Below are 18,654 nucleotides of genomic sequence, written 5' to 3'. Positions count from 1 at the left end.
TCATAAATGGCCTGGCATTGCCATGATGACAAAACAATCAATGATTCTTCATGACATTCATACAACAGACGTTTTGTTTGAGCAACCACTTTTTGTCAAGTAAGATAAGGTGTGCAAGTCATGGTAGATATTATCATAGGCAAAAAGTTAAAATATATTACATTAAGTGATGAACGGAAAATTACGTTTTTGTGGCGACCCAACTACTTTAGGTCTATTCTATATGTGAAACTTGGCGAGTCATGGCCTTTTGCTAGTGAAAATGTAATTATAATTTATATTTACGGTAAAACATGTCCACCGTTTTAACATGCCGCACTTTGTTTAAGACAATTCACTGTCGGTACGTTTTCGGAAGAGGCTATGGCTTGCTACTACGCATGCGTGCCACGGTGACACGAGCTCATCCTTGCAAAATGGCTTAATTAGGTTAAAGATTGGAGCTCCTTAACGTCAGTAGGTATAAATACAAAAGAAACGACTGGGCACCCAAATATGAGGCACCAACAGCATCTATAAGTGGCACCGCGGGCGTAAGCGAAGAAGGAAGTAGTCCCGCATCCTCCCAGAAGTTTTTTCATCTTTGTTTTGTAGTTGGCAAACCGCCGAGCCGGCAGACGCAACGTCACTTCCTCAAGTTATTTCCATTTGTTTGTGGCAAACGCCAGCAGTTATCTTGTACCTTATACACTAAAGATAACGTTACTGTTTTATTTTACAGTTTGTCAGGGTGGAAACAGTAGAGCCTTTATTTTCTGTGAATTGTTGTACCCTTAAATTATGCAAGAAATATAGTGGCTATCAAACGTGTTAGCGTTAGCAAAGACAGGGAAACGTGCGTCTGCGAGCAGAAGTAGTTGGTCAGCTAACGTTAGCTAGCTAGTTTAGGTTAATTGGCTAACTATTGTTAGCTGCCTGGCTCCTGGTACAGTTGGTGTTGTGGTGTTGGCTAACATTAGTTTACTTACAATTGTACGCTGATGGAGTGCCCCCATCTGAACTCAAACGTGAGCTGTCCTGTCGATTCGTCCAGGTTCCCTAACGGTACCCCGTCCTCCTGGTGTTGCAACGGTAAGAAAATTGTTTATGACCCTTTTATTCAACGCTACCAAGTTGTAGGTTATTGGAAACGTAAATTACGTGCGATTTTTTGGATACCAGCGTCTGCCGGCACTGATAGTACGATGTTTGTGTCAGGCAGATAGATAATGTAGCTGCAAGTCAACACAACCGCTGTTACAAGGGCAGATCACAATTCACTAGATGCACAGCGTGTCCCTGTGACACATGAAATAATAGTCCACTCAAAAGCAAATTACAGCAATGCATGATGTTTAACTGAATACTCCTGAATTAAGACAGGTTCATCTTTTATCTCCAGTTTGTAGGTCCAATAAAAGTCCATGGATTTGCCTTACCTGTCTGATGGTCCACTGTGGACGGTAAGTTGGTGGTTGTTTTGTTGTGCTCAGAATCGCAAACACAGCACACAAGTAATCTAAGTAATACTTTGGTATGTCTCAGTCCTTTTGCTTTTGGGAACCATTTTCACTTTGGGTCTGACGACTCAATTGTGCAGCCATGTAAAAGCTGCTATACATAGATGAAGGGTTTTAAGTCTATAGAACTCAGTTAGTGGTCACTGGGGGGGGTGGCTGTGTGTAAATATGGCCCTCAGAATCTGAGGTTAACAAAATACATGTTTTAGTATTTGTTTACTGTTTTTCCAGAGCTGCGACTGTATTAGTGTGAGACAGACCAGCCACAGTTTCGGCTTGTGTATTATACTTATATCCGAGTCACAGAGCGAAGCATCTGTTTTCCCTTTTCTTTGAAAAAACATAGAAGGGCAGCACTTACCACTTTTTCGGAAATATTTCCAGAATCCTCAAAGGCTTGTCTAATCGCGTGAATTAAAAATGTTCTGTCCACCCCTAAAATTTGAACTATATTTTCTTAGACGGTAGACTTGCTTGTTTTTGCATTTTCTGTGCCATACCATAGGTCAATATTTGTTACTGTGTGTTAGATTATTTTCTGGAAGTGCCAGATGTTGTGTGTTTATAAAGTAATCTCTTCCTCTGTAGATATGTCAATGGTCATGCAAAGAAACACTTTGAAGACAGCCAAGTTGCTGGTGTGAGTCAAAAGAAGGGTGAGAAACAGGAGAAAGAGAAATCCCATCATTCTGTGTGCATGGACTGCAGCAACTACAGTGTATTCTGGTGAGTGTCCTTCATGGCAAACATATCTATGGCTACTGTCTGTGACTCACCGTGGGGCCATGCAAACGTGTGCAAATATGTATGTGACTTGACTAATGTGGATTTTATAGTTACAGATGTGATGACTTTGTTGTCAATGACACCAAACTCGGGCAGGTGCAGAAGGTGAGGGAACATCTTCAGAGTTTAGAAAAGTAAGTACTAATCTCAAGAATGAAGTCTTTAGGTATGTTGTTTTTGTTTCATTGTTTTTACTTTATCATCATTTCGCTTGCCAAATTATGTAAATATCAGTGACTTAAATGTAGCATTAGTTTTTATAGTTTGACACAAAAGATCAGCTACAACACCAGGAAGATACACACACATAAAAGATGTTGCACAGCATGCTCATTACAAGATCAGTGTCCAGATTAAGAGCTTTCCCCTCTTACAGCTCAGCACTGATGAACGACAGACAGAGGAAAAGGAAACTTCAGGAAAGCCCAGCTCCAGACAGCAAGTTGCTGAAGGACAATGTAAGTGCCTTAAGATTTCTTTTGTAAGACGAAGCAAAGTTGCAGCTGCTCCACAATTATGTCCTAGCACAAAAGACTGTTCTTCCACTCAAAATTTTCCATTTACAAGTCTGTAGTCACACTGTGGGACAAGGCTCCAATTAAATGGCTCACAGCAGCCTTTATAGAGCTCTACCCTAAGTAACTATCAAGATATCTTTAAAAGTTAGCTTAAAACTTTTTTCCAAAGGCATTAAAAAAGATGTTTCAAGTAAATATGTATATACACATCTTTCTGCTTCTCACTTGTCTCTGTCAGGATGGGGTAGCCCTAGGTGCTACAGGCCTGCGGAATTTAGGCAACACATGCTTCATGAACGCCATTCTGCAGTCCCTCAGGTAAGGCTCTGCACTGCAGATGAAGTATATGGGTGGTACAGTGGGTGTGCAGCCTGGTTCAGTAGCTCTGCCCCTGTAGACCCAGGGCCCCACGACCAGTCATCCTTTATTAATACAGTCTGGGGCACAGTCAGGGGAATTACACAGGCTGCTTGGAAACAAGACACAGTCAAAGGCCAAATTTCCCAGCTTACACATATTTTTGCTTGGTTCCTACAGGACTATACTGGTAAATTTTCACAGTTACTTTATACCAAGTACCTTTTATATTACTGCCAATCATTTGCCAAAGCATGACATAGAGTTGTGAAAGAGAGTTTAACTGATTTCCAGGCATTAGTTTGCATTAATTTCAATATGCTGGTAAAATCAGTTTGCAGAAACACTTTTAGTATTTTGAATGACAACCTCACCTTCCCCTTAAAGTTAATAAATAATTGAGATTATGAGTACTTAATGGTAGTTACTATGCCATTGACGTATAAAAATGCAGCTTAAAATCCAAGTGTTTTTTTTATTATTATTATTTAACTATCTATACAGTCTAAAGCTTGGGTGCTCATCATTACAATATCCATATAAAAGTAAAATGAAAACTTTGTAATCATGTATTTGCATTTCTTGTGATGACAATTAACATGTAAAACCACTTAAAATCTGTATCTATTATTCAATTCTGTTATCTATGCAGGCTTATGAAGAAACACATTAATACACTTAAGACTGCAATTGATGTGAAAGATCCAGAATAAATGCCAAATAGACATCCAGAGAGTAGGATAGGGGGATAAATAGATACATAGTTTCGGGCATATGGTCTATTCTTAGTTGTGTGGTGGCAATGAATAATATCGGTTTTGTAGTACTTCATTGTATAACACACAAATAAAAGCGCCAAATAATGGTACATTTAAAACATATATGGGTAGATATTGCAGGAACTAGTTGCACAAGTAAAACACAAATGGATTGAATGAGATTCAATCCTGCTTTCTCAAATCCTGAGTGTGAGTGCAGTGATTTGAAAATGCTTTGGTATTTCAGTGTCTATTGTTGGTGAGGAGCTATAAGATTTGTGCAGCTGAGCAGTATGGCTCTGTTGTCAGAAAATCAAATCCATAGGACAATATTCACAGCAAGAATAACATAATTTCTCTTGCTTCTTGCACTGAAATAGTTGTTGTTTGCCAAATGAGCCTGCCATGTCAACTGCATTACCACATAACGACAGTAGTACCAGTAAGTGAACAGTAGCTATGTAACTGTTGTCTCATAGTGTTTTTTTTGTGCTTTCTGTTCCTTTGTAGCATAAGATGTGTAAACCAGTTGCACAGTTGATTATGGTTGTACCTACCTGTTGCTTTTTTCTTTCTTTCTTCCTTTTGCAAGCTTTGCAAATCTCAGGTGTGAAACATGTTATCACAAAACATCTGTTTCTTTGACAGCAACATCGAGCAGTTCAGCTGTTACTTCAAGGAGTTGCCTGCGGTGGCTCTTCGCAGTGGTAAGACGGCAGGAAGAAGGATGTACCACACCCGCAGCCAAGGGGACAACAGTGTGTAAGGTCCTCTTCTGGGGGAGGGGGGATTTATGGCCGAGTGCATTTATCTGAATTAAATTTCAGCAAGTATGAAATTGACAAAATTATTTTATTGAGAGTAATCATAGAAGACAATCTTCCCAGAAATCTTATGAGGCTCTTAACATTATCTTAATTCTGCTCACTAGAAATAGTGTTTTACAATGACTGACCAGAAAAATAAGATCATTGCACACTGTAATGCAATCTGACACAAGTTTGGGTATGTCTTTGTGTGTCAAGTATCAATAACTCTCAGCATCTTCTGTAAGCGTTTCTTCTTGGCCCACAAGAGTATTTAGACAGACTTTAAAATTTAATTGTCCCAGGCTGTGCTGCGTGGTAACAGAGTTTCTTTATGTTGAACAGGTCTTTGGTGGAGGAGTTCAGGAAAACCCTTTGTTCTCTGTGGCAAGGCAGCCAGACCGCCTTCAGTCCAGACTCATTATTTTATGCTATATGGAAAATCATGCCAAGTTTCAGGTATGCCAGCATTGCACAAAGAATTTCCAAGACTTAAGCTTCTCATGCTGAGCAGTAAACAACTCTGTTTTCTGTCAGTAAGCCTAAGTGTAGCATAGTCAAGATCTTGGTGAAGATGCAACATGCGTCACAGACTGGAACAATCTGTTGTGAGTTATTACAGTAATGTCATTTAAAGCTGTGTTTGTTTATCCAGGGGCTATCAGCAGCAGGATGCCCACGAGTTCATGCGTTACCTACTGGACCACCTGCACAGGGAGCTCCAGTACAGTCGCAACGGGGCGTCTCACCCAGTCTCACCTCAAGACGGGGTCAGACTCTCCACCACAGAGGGCAAATGCTGCATGTAAGCCCATCTAACTTTGCAATTATTTTGTTTTTCCCAGTTTGTTTATGTTTTTATATTCTGGGTTGATTTTTATGTTGGAGCAGCAGACACATTTATCATTGCAGACATGCTGCCTGATGTAGTTTATGAAAGGGTCTGTTTTCTTTAAGCCCATTTTACCATACCGTGTTTCATTTTTCTTATTCGCTTATTGAAACCAGTCTATTTTTTAAGTTTATTTTCTTGGCCTTTAGAAGTTGTAATGATCACATCCAGCAGTACATTTTCAAAAAATGCTTATCCATAACGTTTTGGGTAAACATTGTCTGGTCCACATGCAGAATATGATAAGACTGAAATGTGCATTTGTTGATTAAAATGGCTTGCCTTTTGGTGCTTTACAGCAATGGGACTGCTAGTGTTGTCACATCCATTTTTGGTGGCATACTTCAGAATGAAGTCAACTGCCTGATATGTGGGACAGAATCTCGGAAGTTTGATCCATTTCTTGGTAAGCAAGTTGAAGGCAGGCTTGTGTTTTCTTTCCTTTTCAGTAATTCTGTGATGTAGCAAAACCATTCCCACTGCAAACGCTCTGAGAGAATGTAAAGACGTTTACTTAGAGGTATATAATTAAAGCATGTTAACGCCTCTTTTCCTTTATGTTTCACTCAGATCTGTCTTTGGACATTCCCAGCCAGTTCAGACAAAAAAGAAGTAAGGACCAGGAGCCAGGGCCAATATGCACCTTACGTGGTAAGTTACCTAGTCAGAGGTAATGACTCCTCAGACGTTTTTGTTTGTTTTTTACACTATTAGTCTCAAATTGTGCACCACTGAAATTATTGACATTGGCATTTTATATTTGTTTGACTATATTTTAGACTGCTTACGTAGCTTCACTGACCTGGAAGAACTTGATGAAACAGAGCTGTACTATTGCCACAAATGTAAGAAGCGACAGAAATCCACTAAGAAGTTCTGGATCCAGAAGCTGCCAAAGGTATACGAACAGAAATTCTCAATTCCTTTATTACAATCGACTAATTTGTCTGTCTGTGCTTTGAGAGTGAAGTAGTGGGGAAAATGGCGTGTTCTGGTGTAAATGGGGTTTACTTTCCAATTGTAGGTTTTGTGTCTGCACCTGAAAAGGTTCCACTGGACAGCCTTTTTGAGAAACAAGGTGGATACCTACGTGGAATTTCCACTGAAAGGCCTGGACATGAAGGGCTACTTACTTGAGGTGAGCTTAAAACAGAAGAAATGCTCATCATAAAATTCCACAATATAGATTTTAAGACACAACAGGACAAATCTGTGTTAATTCAGGGAGTTTTATTGTCATTAAAATAAGTCTAAAAGTCATGACAAACCATGGAATAATACATTTGTGAAAATAGAAGTGCTGCAGTTTAGTCAGGAAACGGTCATGGCTCCTGAACCACACGAGTGCCACAGTAACAACCATAACAGGTCTGGCCTCGGTGAAAACTATCTAAAGTTACTCCAAAACACTGGCTGCACCCATAATGCAGTATTCAAAATAAATAAACATCCTCACAGATACTTGTATTCATAAGCCATAACTGCTTTTCTCTGTTATGGAAAATTCCAAGAGAAAAACAAGTTATCTTCAGTCGTCAATGTGGAAATGTTATTTGTATTACTTCAGTCATACTTATAGGAAACATCACAATACCACAATGACTTTGTGTATTTGTGCCAAGTTTGAACCTTTGTAATGAAGGGGTATGGTTTGGTAACTTAAAAAAAGGAGTCAAAACACTAGCATTTTGCTTTAGATCTTTCCACAATGTGACGAGACATCTGACTCGCTAAAGCATGTGAAATATGATGGTGAACTGTAATGGCTGCATTGTAAGTTGGGCACAGCAGCCGCAGACAGCATAAAGAATAGACAATTTGAAATGTAGATATAGGAGGTCTTTTTATTTGCAAAAATTACAATAGCTCCTTTGCCAGACTGGTGTTTTAGTCTAACCGTTTTTTTTTTCTCTTTGACAGTCCTCAGATGATGGGTTTATATCCATAGTGAAAAAACATGTTTTGCTAGGCGGCAACCAGAGAGATCACTGCTGGCCTCTACTGGCAGACCAGAGAAACACAACATTTGGACAATGAAGAAATTGTCTTAAAATCGCATTGAGCACAGACTAATAGAGCTGAAACAAATTAATCAATTAGGTGATTGACATAAAATTAATCAGCGGCTATCATTAATTTTCATTTATCTATTAAAATGTTTAAAATTCAGCTTTTTGAATGTGAGGACTTCTTAGTTATCTTTGTTTTCTGTGGTAACATACTGATTATTTCTGGGACATTTGAAGATGTCAACTTGGGCTTTGGGAAATTATGGTGGGTGAGAAAAATTAATTAATCGAGAAAACAATTGACAGTAATGAAAGTAACCTTTAGACTCAATGATTAAGAAAAAATGTAAATTACGGATGAACTTTAATGTACAATGAACTGTGTTGTTACAGTCCCATCTGTAGTGCGTTGATTTATTTTATGGATCACTGGGTGATACCTGCAAGTCTTCATTCACGAACGTCAAATGATTCTATCAGTGGTTTTGTTGTCATTCAACATGCAAGATTAGTGCATTATTTTTGCTTTGTACAATTTTAGAGAGGAAAAAAAGGAAAGGAGCCCCCTACAAAAGTTTGGGGACCCCAAGAGATTTGTGCTGTCAGATAACCTTTGCCTCACAGAATTCGATGCCTTTTACAAGGAAGAATATGTGAAAAATCCCAAGCAAGAGTTGAAAGACTAGCTGTTGCTATTTTGAAACTGTAAAAGACAGAAATGAAAAAGCAATTGCTTAAAATATTAAAGATGTCATCTTTAACTTTATGCTGTTTGGAAATCAGATATTTTACTCACTTAGCTGTTTACAGTAACATAAACTTTGACCAAGTTTTTCATGCCATTGTACATCTTTGAGGTGTGATGTTGTGGGTGGAATTGAGAGTCTAGGAAGGAAATCCTTATCTTGTTTTTTTTTATATATTAACAGCCAGAGAATTCATTACCAGAAAGCTGCCTGTATGACCTTGTTGCTGTGGTCGTGCATCATGGATCTGGGTGAGTAGATGAAATATCACACACAAGTGGAGCAGTTGAAACTGATACTCATTAAAGCTTCATCTTTTTAATCAGAATTTGCTGTTTTAACAAACACGTACAGAGTGGTGCAGCATCTTGCATGTATCAGACTTGTTTGGGGTCAGTCTGTGTCTTTTTTTTCCCCTTCTAGCTAGCAGATGATTGTGTGTTCAGATGCAAGATGTGCTTTTGTCACCATGGCAGCAAAATTAACAGCTGGATCCCTACATAAGCAGAATACATCACCTATACATCGACTGACCAGCTCTGCCTCCTGGCTGTCAGCCACCCAGTTGCTGCATAAACAATTCAGATCCAATTGAGCTGAAAAGCCTTGTGGACAGCTGCAGTTTAAAAATTCATGTAGCCACTAAATGCTGAAAGGCATTAGGCTGAAAGTCCTTGAAAATGTGTTTAGATATGCTAAGATGAACTGTCTGTCAAAGTGCTGCCATTCTACTTTTGGCCCCTAAGTGGCGATGTTGCACCGCTGCTGTGGCGTTGAGTTGCACTTGTCCCTCTCACTTCAGCGGTGAATGAAGCCTTGTAAGAAGCCAGACAGCAGAACATGATGTATGTGTCTGTTCGCAGGGTTGGATCAGGGCATTACACAGCATATGGCAGCCATGAGGGCCGCTGGTACCACTTCAATGACAGCACAGTGACGCTGACCAATGAGGACACAGTGAGGAAGGCCAAGGCCTACATCCTCTTCTACGTAGAGAGGACTGAACAGGTGGCCTCAGACAAGAGTACCACAAACAGCACAGCCACCAGCAAGCCTGCTGTGGACACTGCAGCCACGGACAGTGTTTCCTCAGACGTAGCTGCTCAGGATGAGGTTGCAGCAGACACGGTTGCCACAGACACGGTTTTGATTGACGTGGCAGCCTCACACATGAATACCCTGGATGTGGTGGCCCCAGGTAATGCTGCAGTGTACAATGAGGGTGAAGACATGCCTGAACTACGTAATGCTGACACAGCTTCAATGGAGGCTGCAACAGATAGGGACACCTCAGACAAGGCTGCAACCCAGGAAGCCAGCCAAGCTATACAAGCTGTTGCACAATGATTCTGTCAGACCAGCTCATCACACCGTTTGGCTTCACCTCGATCACATTTCTCACAGTGCTTGATTTAAATAGTTAATTTTCACCTCTCAATGTATGTGCTACTATTTTGTTTTTTATGACCTGCATGACAGCATCATGTATAATTTGCTGCTTGAGTTTTGTTTAGTATGACTTTTTGCATTTATTTCCTTGATGTTATATTCCTCAGTTGAGGTAGACGTCTCTATATTCATTAGATTCCAAAGGTGATTGTTTAAGATAATGAAGTAAAGCTGTAGGAAAACCTCAAGTTGGTCCAATGTTTAGTCTAGACTGATGAGACTGATTGTGTCAAGACACTGTGTCATTGTAACAATATTTGGAGTTTCTATTGTTTGTAAAGTTTCTAATTTTGTCATTTCCACCTCTTGAAAACCTCATACTTCTTTTTTCCAGTTATTAGGGAAGATTTTAGTAAAAACAATGCAATGCATTTATTGACTGACAAGTGCTCGTTAGGGCTTTAGAAAGTTTTAACTTCTTGAGCAGAACCAATGTGAAGAAAGGATCATTCTCAAGTTGTTTTATTTGTCTGTATTGACGCTGGAGTATAATTTTTAATGTTTGATGTTGGTCTGAAATGGGCTTCGAAGCAGGCCCTGATGAAATGCTCTTTTCAAACATGTATTGGGCAAAGTGATGAAATACAATGGAGAATCTTTTTATCATTCCATCCTTCTCTTGTCCCCACTCCTTCTGTAGCGACCTGTCAGAGGACACAGGTCAAAGAATTTGTATCATGAATCAAATCCACCTTGATTTTGTAAATCTTGCATTTTTTCTTTATGAGACAAATACATATCTTATATATTGTCTATAATATCTTTGGGTTTTACATAGGAAAATTGTGATAGGTGTTATTTGTTATTTTGTGATGTTATATTGACCAAACAATAGAAAATAATTTGTTAATAATATATATATATATATATATATATATATATTATTAAGTAAATCGTTAGTTGCAGCTCTAAATGAAAGAGAAATCTTTCAGTGCCTACCTATAATTCTTTAAACCTGTACTGACACTGATTGTCTTTGTGTCAACTTCTACATCACAGGTGCACAATTTGATGCACTTGATAGGAACTGCTGTTTCATTTGCGTTTGAGTTTGTGAGCTGAACACACGCACACCAGAAGGTGCATTGTGTTTAGAAGCAGCCCAATTTCCTAACACCCTAATTATGGCTTGCGATGCTTAACAGCCACTGGTGTGTCCAAGTACGACCTTAGAGAACAGAACCAATTTTTAAGCTAGCCTTTCTCCCTTTTTTTTTGTTGTTGTTTTTCACTTCCCTTTGGCGAACATCTCCGCCCACACAGTCAGACGTAACAGCTCCCCTCGGGACACGTGCCAGCCAGTCAGCCCTCTCGCTCAGGAACAAGCACTCCTGTATGATGAGGAACAGCTGCTCTTCCTCGACTGCTCGCAGGTGGCCGTGGGCTCGCTACTCTCCGTTAATGACACGAGTACCCCCCCCCCCCCTTTTCTTTTTCTCTTGAAGGCTAGATCACCATTGCTAATAATAAGCTCACATTGCATTGTGTTCGTCAGATCCGAGCTTCTGCTGAAGGACATTGTGACACAATGAGTCACAGGACAAACTGTAATCAGCCTCCCAACAGTGGCATTTCCCAATGTCCTGCATTCTTTTTAGAGGTTGGTGATAACGAATGGAACAGGACATAACTGGAAATGTAGTATGGAGTGATGACATAGATATAGTGGTATTTTGCCGTTTTGCCATCTCAGTATGTCCTCTGCGCTCCAATTGAGCAATTTCAAACACAGTGAGTCATAGTTCACGGTGTTCTTTTTACACTAAGTCCTACGTAATGCTGTTTGTACTTAGGCTCTGTTATGATCTTGAGTATAATACATTAAGGATTTAAATGTGTCATTAAAGTTGTTGTAGGCCTTCATTTAATCCAGCGTCTTGTACTGTAAACACTCCCTTTGTGTAATGTATGCTAATTGTTGTTGACACTGTGCCAAGAGGTAAATTTAGCTCATTGTAATTTGTGTTTTTAATGGTGATGTACTGGGTTGCATTATGTTTGAAGTTGATCTTAATATTCTTACTCCTCCCTTTATGAAGTGGACAAAATATTTGTACCCCGATTTGTGACGCCACCTCCATCTTTAATGATCATAGAATTAAAATGGCGCACAAACAACCAGTTAAAGAAAGGTTTAATAATTAGCAACCTCTATGGTTTTCCCCACAAAAAAAAGTTATCTAGTTGACTGCATTGAAAAATAATGAATGTGAAAACAGCCTTCTAGTGTCAAACAGCAGCTACATCATTCTTCACGAGCTCATTCTGTTGAGCTCCAACAGCCAAGCGAAGAAGCAATAACACAAAACACATTTTGGAGTGAAGGGCGTCTTTAAGTCTCGACAACAACTGAACATTTGAAGTAGGGAAGCTTATGCTGCAGGGCTGCTTTATTGCAGTACATTGTGGAGGTGTTTCTCTTTTTGTGTGTCACTCACTGTGTATCTGAGAACTAGGCCAGGGCAGTGTAAACATCTGGCTCAGTCCAGCGCTTGCTGCCTGTTGAGAGCCGTGACAGATGGAAAGGGAGCGTATGCCTTGAACACTTCCATCTTTGACCGTACCGGCAGTTGTCTTCCCAAAATAGCCCCCACTCCCCGGCCTTATATGTGCAGGCCTCCAGCGTGTGCCTGAGGAGGCATCATGTATCTAGGCCACACAATACGGGCTACAGGCTCATTGTTGCCGCTTACCAGCAGGCCTATCACCGCCCCGGGGACGAGGCCTCTCTTTCTGTCTTGGGAAGGCTCGCCATGCATCTCACCCAACTCAACCGTGAATGTCTCCTCCACCTTTTCTCCTTCCTGGACAAGGACAGCCGGAAGAGTCTGTCCCTTACCTGTCGTCAGCTGCGCGAGGTGTTCCTGGACCCCCGGCTGTGGAATCTACTCCACTTCAGCTCCCCTTGTCAGCTGAGGAGGGACAACTTTGTTCTGGGACCCTCATTGCGCTACTTGACTGTGTGCTGGTACTCCAGCAGGGTCCTGCAAGTGTGCAACATTGAGGACTGGCTGAAGAGCTCGTTTCAGAGGGACATCTGCAGTAAACATGACAGCCTGGTCAGCACTTTCCTGGCCCGTGTCCGCCACATGTGAGTGTTTGTGCGTGGTTCTCCGCTGCTTTGTTGTGTGTTTTACAATAACAAAAGATTTTTTATAATGCTCAGTGATGAAACAGACCAACAGCAGTAGCACGCCACACTGGACTGTAACATAATCTATAGAATAATACACTGTCTTCTTGTGACCAGTTCAGCCAAAGACGTGACTTACTTTGCTGTATTTCAATAACTTTTAGAGTCCTCAAGAAGTAAAATTATCCCGTAAGTCGCAAGAAATTAAACTTTGGGTTGCAGAAATAGGATTTTTTTATGCTTTACTCTCTTATTAGTTCTCTTACGACACCTTGGCTGTATCATGTGACCCGTCGTGGATGTCCCGACCCCGAGTTTGACAGCAGTACAAACCACATCCTCAAATTTGACCGTAAAGCTGATTTAACACCACTCTAACACATTCTCAGTTAAAACCGAGCATGAGTTGCTTCGAGTTATTCTGGGTGCCTTGTATGTGAAGGTGTACCTGTAACTTTGTCCAACCCTGTGGCGTCTTTTCACGAGATGATGCTGAAATATCTTGCGGGAGCCTGAGATTTCACAGCTTTGTGCTACACATGATCATTCAAACTTTTGTCTTAAAAACTGCTACTTCGGGTCAGATGCGTCTCGAGGATGATCACGTAGTTTTCGGTCATTCACACCCGCCACGGGGAGCAAAACTGTTTTCATTGTAGAGGCACATGGCTTACTGAAACTGCCATGTTTAGCTAAAGACAGCAGGGAAGAAAATCATTAGAAACAGATGGTGTATCTGGCTGTAGAGACAGAAAAATGACACATCTGTGGGACATAAGACTGATTCTATTAACTAACATAACTGTGGTCAGATATCAAATTATATTTATTGAATGATGTGACAGTTGGATTTGATAGGTCACTGAAATGCAGCTCTATTGGCTTTCGGCCTTGTGTGCGTGGCTGGCTGCATGCAGGAATCAGCCTGCAGAGGCATAATGAGGTCTCTGGATAATTTCTCCAAGGCAGCCAGTAATAACCGTTGATGTGAGGGAGCCTGGCCACCGCAGCTGGCCGACACAAGAGGGGGGAAGAGGGGCCGGCTCATTGGCTCAGCGTATGACCCTGTGAGGATTTCCTGTATTGTGAAATGTGAGACGCAAGACATGAGGGCGGTGAGATCGAGTAAAAAAAAAAAAAAACCTTGCTTTGTCTGGGTCCTGTATCTCAATGCCCTTAAGGCACACTCATTGCATACTGATAAACCCTCCCAAATTGTCTCAGGGAGAAGAAAGCTAAGTGCACGTGACAAAGTGGGAGGGGACGCAGGGAGGCTGTGGGGGTGATAAAGAGTGATTTGACCCTCCCAGTCAGCTGCAGACTAGAGATTTACTCAGGCAGGTGGAGCGTACAATTGGCTCTTTGTTGCTGTCAGAGGAATGAACATGTGCGTCTGTCTCTGCCTGCCTCTTCCTGGATAAGACTCCACGCAAACTCTGACGCCAAGCTCATGTCTGTCTTTTTTTTTTTTTTTTGATCTTCATGGAAAAACACTATAAAACATAGCTTGTCTTCTGGCGTGTTTGTAGTGTAGTTTCCAGTGTAATGCTCCTCTGATGCCACATGACTACATTAAATCACTTGTCAAGAACACGGCTATTTGATTTTGACTATATTTCATTGGATTAGAATTATAGTTGCAGCGTGAATTAAAATGCTCAACATGCCATGTGTGGGTTGCACAGTGGGTGGCACAAAAAGCTTCGGAATGAGGCTTCTATGGTTAAATAGTGGCTTCATTCCAATATTTGATATGCACCATGTGGATAAATTGATGCTTTCTCTCTGAAAACCAGCACAAGCGTATCTTCAGATACTGTCTCAGACTTAAGACTTCTGCTCGCAAACCACAGCTTCAGCTGACAGCTGCTTTGGGAAACAGTCACAGCTAAATTTAGAAAGTCAAAGATGTCCAAAATCATGTTTGAAACAATTTACAATCGCTGGTTTAAAACAAACTCACCCACTTAAGAGGCCGAAGCAGCTGAACGTTAAATGTACGTCTTCGTTCCTTTTCGAGTTCACTGGATAATTTGACCAGACAAAATAACCGTTAGGAAACCAAACAGCTCATTAGAGAGATGATTACAGGTTAGCGGTGTGGTGTTCTGCTTGTGCTCAGCTCAGACCAGACTGCCCTGCATGCTGTTTGCTTTAATGTGAGCTACATCACGTCTCAAACCTGAATGGAAAGAAGGCAACAGTGCAGACGTATTTGCACTATTTATACGGCACACTTATATATGTATATAGATATATATACAGAGAGAGAGAGAGAGAGAGAGAGAGGTATATATGAGACATAAAACATATGATGAATAGCCTGAAGACAAATTGGATGGTCTCTCTTGCTTCTTCTTCTTATGTTGCAGTCAACAGCTCACCCGATTATCCTTGTGCCTTTGTTTTGTTTTTCATGTCATGTTCCAAAGAGGTGCAACTGTGCTAGACAGGCAAAAGCAGAGAAGACATCAGTGGTATAAACTCGCTGCGGGGCAAGAACATTAGAACCTTGAAAGACAATAAACAGGGCCATGCACCAACAGAAACAGGCCTGATGAGGAATCTGTTCTACATACGACAGCTGTTCTGTTTTTACTATTTTGACAAGAAAAAATAGTTCTGTTTTGTTTTTTTGTTTTTTTTTTTTTTTACCTCCAATTAGCTGGTGAATGCCTGTAGTTTGGAAATGACAGATTATCTCCAGACTAATAAAGGCATAAAAAAGGGTGAGTTTACCACCACAGGAGGTGCTATGAGCCAGTTCTGTGACGTGCCTAAAATTAAACATTACCAAATCGGTGTGTGTGCATGTGAGAAAGTAGGAAGAGGAATTCTTAACGAGGACAGATTACGGCAAGGTGGCATGCATATATGCTCTTGTAGAAAAAAACAACAACCACACACACGCGCACACACACACATAAATATCTGCACAAAGTGAGGGGAGGTACCATGAGAGGGTGGATTATGTAACAAAGGTTGATGAAGTTTTTATTGCTGTCATGTTTCCCTTCCCTCATGTGCTGTACCGTCTCCGCTGAGACACACTAACTGCAGTCATTAGAGGCTGAATCCCGAAATACTTGGAGCTCTTGTCATTCCACTGCCCCACCCCCTCTTTTTTTTTTTTTTTTTTTTTTTTGGTTAATGTCAATACTGTGCAGTCACATCCGCTGATAAAGCCCCACATTGGCCCCATGCAACAATGCAACAGGGCACGTGGATCAACTGTGCCGCCCCATGTTCAGAGGTTACTGGGACAGTACCCTCAACACTTGCAGGCGACTGGAATATGTTTGGCTCACATGTGGCAAAGTGGTAAGATTATGTAAGTCTTTATGTAATCTGCATCAGTGAACGTGAATGGCATCCTCCATCCGCTGCCATTGGACTGTCTGCCTGCCAGCTTGCCGGCCTGCAGTGCGCCCATGATACAGGGTGGAAACATGCAGTGGATGCGTGCATTTCAACTGCAAGGATCCACATTCATTTTTAGAAGGAAAGTTAAGCACGAGAAAATGCATTTTAGTCATGCTATAATTCATCAAACATCCTGTAATTGTTCTGTGCAGCAGCGCCATACTCCATTTATTCACCGCAGCTTTTTAGAGGACGGAAACACATGAGCCCAGCGGGACAGCGTGGAAAGAAAAGATAGCTTGGTCTTGGCATTAAACTGCTCTATCGTTACACAGATCATGTTGCTGCCCCTCAGTGGTGTTGTTTACATCTCATTCACATATTGCTCAGATCAAGCTCCTGATCTATATGCTCTCCTCTGTTATCTGATTCTATTCAAGAGACCTGGAGAGTATTCATCTGAAAATAGGCACACACGCCAAACAGCCTCGCTTACTTAAGGCTAGTCCTTCTCCAAACAAACTAATCCCTCTGTACTACACAATATGTCCTAAGGCATGATGAGTAAAGATGACGCAGAACAGGTCTTTGTACAGGTTGTACCTCAACACGTGCATGGAAACCTGTCTTTGTGTAATGAGGTTAATGACTGCTGTCTGTGCCACAGGTGCCCCAACCTGCTCTCGCTAACCTTGTCTGGCTGTGGACACATCACGGACCGGGATGTGATCTCCACGCTGCAGAGCTGCAGGAAGCTGCGCCGCCTCCACCTGGAGAACTGCGTCCGCATCAGCGACAGCTGCCTGGAGGGTGTGGCGGCTCATGGAGGCAACCTGGAGGAGGTAAAGGTTGACTTCTGCAGGAACATCACTCAGGCAGGGCTGCAGGGTGTCAGAGAGAAGAGGCCGGGCATCCAGCTGAGTGCAGAGAGGAGCGCTGGTATGATCCCAGACAGCAAGCCTGAGGAGAGGGAGCCCATGAGGAGGACCCTGCAGAAGCTCCTGCTGTTCTCCTGATGGAAATGCTTTCATCCTTACACATGCACCTCAAGGAAGAGCATTTCTGTAACGTTTGGACTTGACTGTGATGCTTTTTGTTTTGATTTGTACATTATCTGTATTTATTAGAAGTGTTTGTACACACTTTCCTTTTTACACATTTTTATACAACACATGTTCCTGAGTGTGAGTCTTACAAAGACGGGCACTTTAAAGCCGTCTGTTTTCCATGTTATCCCGACCAGGGAGAATTCCAGAGACAGTCACGATAAAGTCTTAGTGTGTACTCAGGTGGCCTTATCAGTAATTCTCAATCAGTAAACACTGAAATCATGCAATCATACAACTCCATCCTTTAAAGAAAAGTTATTTCAGGAAATAGGCTTATTGACTGACTTTCTTGCCGAGAGTTAGATGGGAGAATCGAGTAAGCTTAGCTTTGCACAAAGACTGGAAACAGGGGGAAATAGCTAGCCTGGCAATGGCAACAAAATCCACCTAGCAGCACCTCTGAAGCTCACTAATTAACATGCTATATGTTGTCTGTTTAAAAACTGAAGAGAAAAAAACAACCATTTCACCTTTTATAGGAGTTTATACCAAAATATGTCGTGGTTGAGACATAGTTTGGGGTAAAAACGGTGCAAAATATGCTCAACAAGAAAGCGAATAAGCATACTTCTCAAAATGTCGCTCTGTTCCTGCTAATTTGAGCGTTTAAATAAAATCTCTCACACGGGAGGACTCATGCGAACCTGCACGACTCTGCATGCTCTGTCTCTGTTACTGTACGACATGTCAGAGCTCAGAGGAAGGGATCTCTGAGGGTAAAGTGGGCCTGAGCTGTGATCAGACTCACGTTATATAACACTGTGAGACATATGAAAGTAGGTTGATCAAGGGAGTGCGTCTGTTTGTATATGCCATGTGACAAACTTAACGCAGGCTGCTGCTGCAGGGTGCTCTCAGTCCAGTGGCTGCAGCTCTGAAGAATGAATATATATTTTTACACGAGGCCAACGAGTACCAGTCAGTCCTTCCAGCACCAGCCAGATATTTATTTTATACTTTTCAGTTTACCTTTGAAAGATCACAATACTGTGTGTGTTTCTATTGACTGTGTTTTTTTTACTAAGCGTGTTATGTGTTTGTTTGTTTGTTTTTACTTATTCATTAAAGAAATTTTTGCATCGTTTTGTGATGGACAGTCAAGTTTTTCTGAGCGGAAATCTGCACATTGATAACGAGGACTCGTGTTAATTAGATCTGTTGCAGTACACTGGTGAAGTGTGTTTTAAAGCACTTTCTCTCAGCATCATCATGCAAGACGCTTTTGGGTT

General features: G+C 41.3%; 2 protein-coding genes across 2 annotated transcripts; both read left to right on the top strand.

The window, feature by feature from the left end:
- The first annotated feature begins 575 nt into the window (after positions 1-575).
- Positions 576-10,573, top strand: usp3 (ubiquitin specific peptidase 3). The gene is made up of 15 exons (XM_041938964.1): positions 576-1,071; positions 1,382-1,442; positions 2,088-2,225; positions 2,336-2,419; positions 2,662-2,743; positions 3,042-3,121; positions 4,567-4,680; positions 5,070-5,183; positions 5,380-5,529; positions 5,916-6,022; positions 6,187-6,267; positions 6,396-6,514; positions 6,641-6,754; positions 8,555-8,622; positions 9,235-10,573. The coding sequence occupies exons 1-15, from the start codon at positions 981-983 to the stop codon at positions 9,716-9,718; spliced, it is 1,887 nt and encodes a 628-aa protein (XP_041794898.1). The 5' UTR covers positions 576-980; the 3' UTR covers positions 9,719-10,573.
- A 1,955-nt stretch (positions 10,574-12,528) lies between these two features.
- On the top strand, positions 12,529-18,421 carry fbxl22 (F-box and leucine-rich repeat protein 22). Its single transcript, XM_041939672.1, has 2 exons — positions 12,529-12,911; positions 16,984-18,421. The coding sequence occupies exons 1-2, from the start codon at positions 12,574-12,576 to the stop codon at positions 17,330-17,332; spliced, it is 687 nt and encodes a 228-aa protein (XP_041795606.1). The 5' UTR covers positions 12,529-12,573; the 3' UTR covers positions 17,333-18,421.
- Positions 18,422-18,654: the final 233 nt, after the last annotated feature.

Source organism: Chelmon rostratus, chromosome 6, assembly GCF_017976325.1.
Source record: "Chelmon rostratus isolate fCheRos1 chromosome 6, fCheRos1.pri, whole genome shotgun sequence".
Lineage (NCBI taxonomy): Eukaryota > Metazoa > Chordata > Actinopteri > Chaetodontiformes > Chaetodontidae > Chelmon > Chelmon rostratus.
Note: the sequence above shows the minus strand (reverse complement) of the source record. Positions and strands in the feature narration are given on the sequence as shown.

What these genes read in the sequence shown, in the direction of transcription:
- usp3 (XM_041938964.1), top strand. Translation starts at nt 981, where the DNA reads ATGGAGTGCCCCCATCTGAACTCAAACGTGAGCTGTCCTGTCGATTCG. An exon ending in GAAGTTTGATCCATTTCTTG is followed by an intron (nt 6,023 to 6,186) that starts GTAAGCAAGTTG and finishes TGTTTCACTCAG; the next exon opens with ATCTGTCTTTGGACATTCCC. An exon ending in GTCGTGCATCATGGATCTGG is followed by an intron (nt 8,623 to 9,234) that starts GTGAGTAGATGA and finishes GTCTGTTCGCAG; the next exon opens with GGTTGGATCAGGGCATTACA.
- fbxl22 (XM_041939672.1), top strand. Translation starts at nt 12,574, where the DNA reads ATGCATCTCACCCAACTCAACCGTGAATGTCTCCTCCACCTTTTCTCC. An exon ending in CTGGCCCGTGTCCGCCACAT is followed by an intron (nt 12,912 to 16,983) that starts GTGAGTGTTTGT and finishes TCTGTGCCACAG; the next exon opens with GTGCCCCAACCTGCTCTCGC.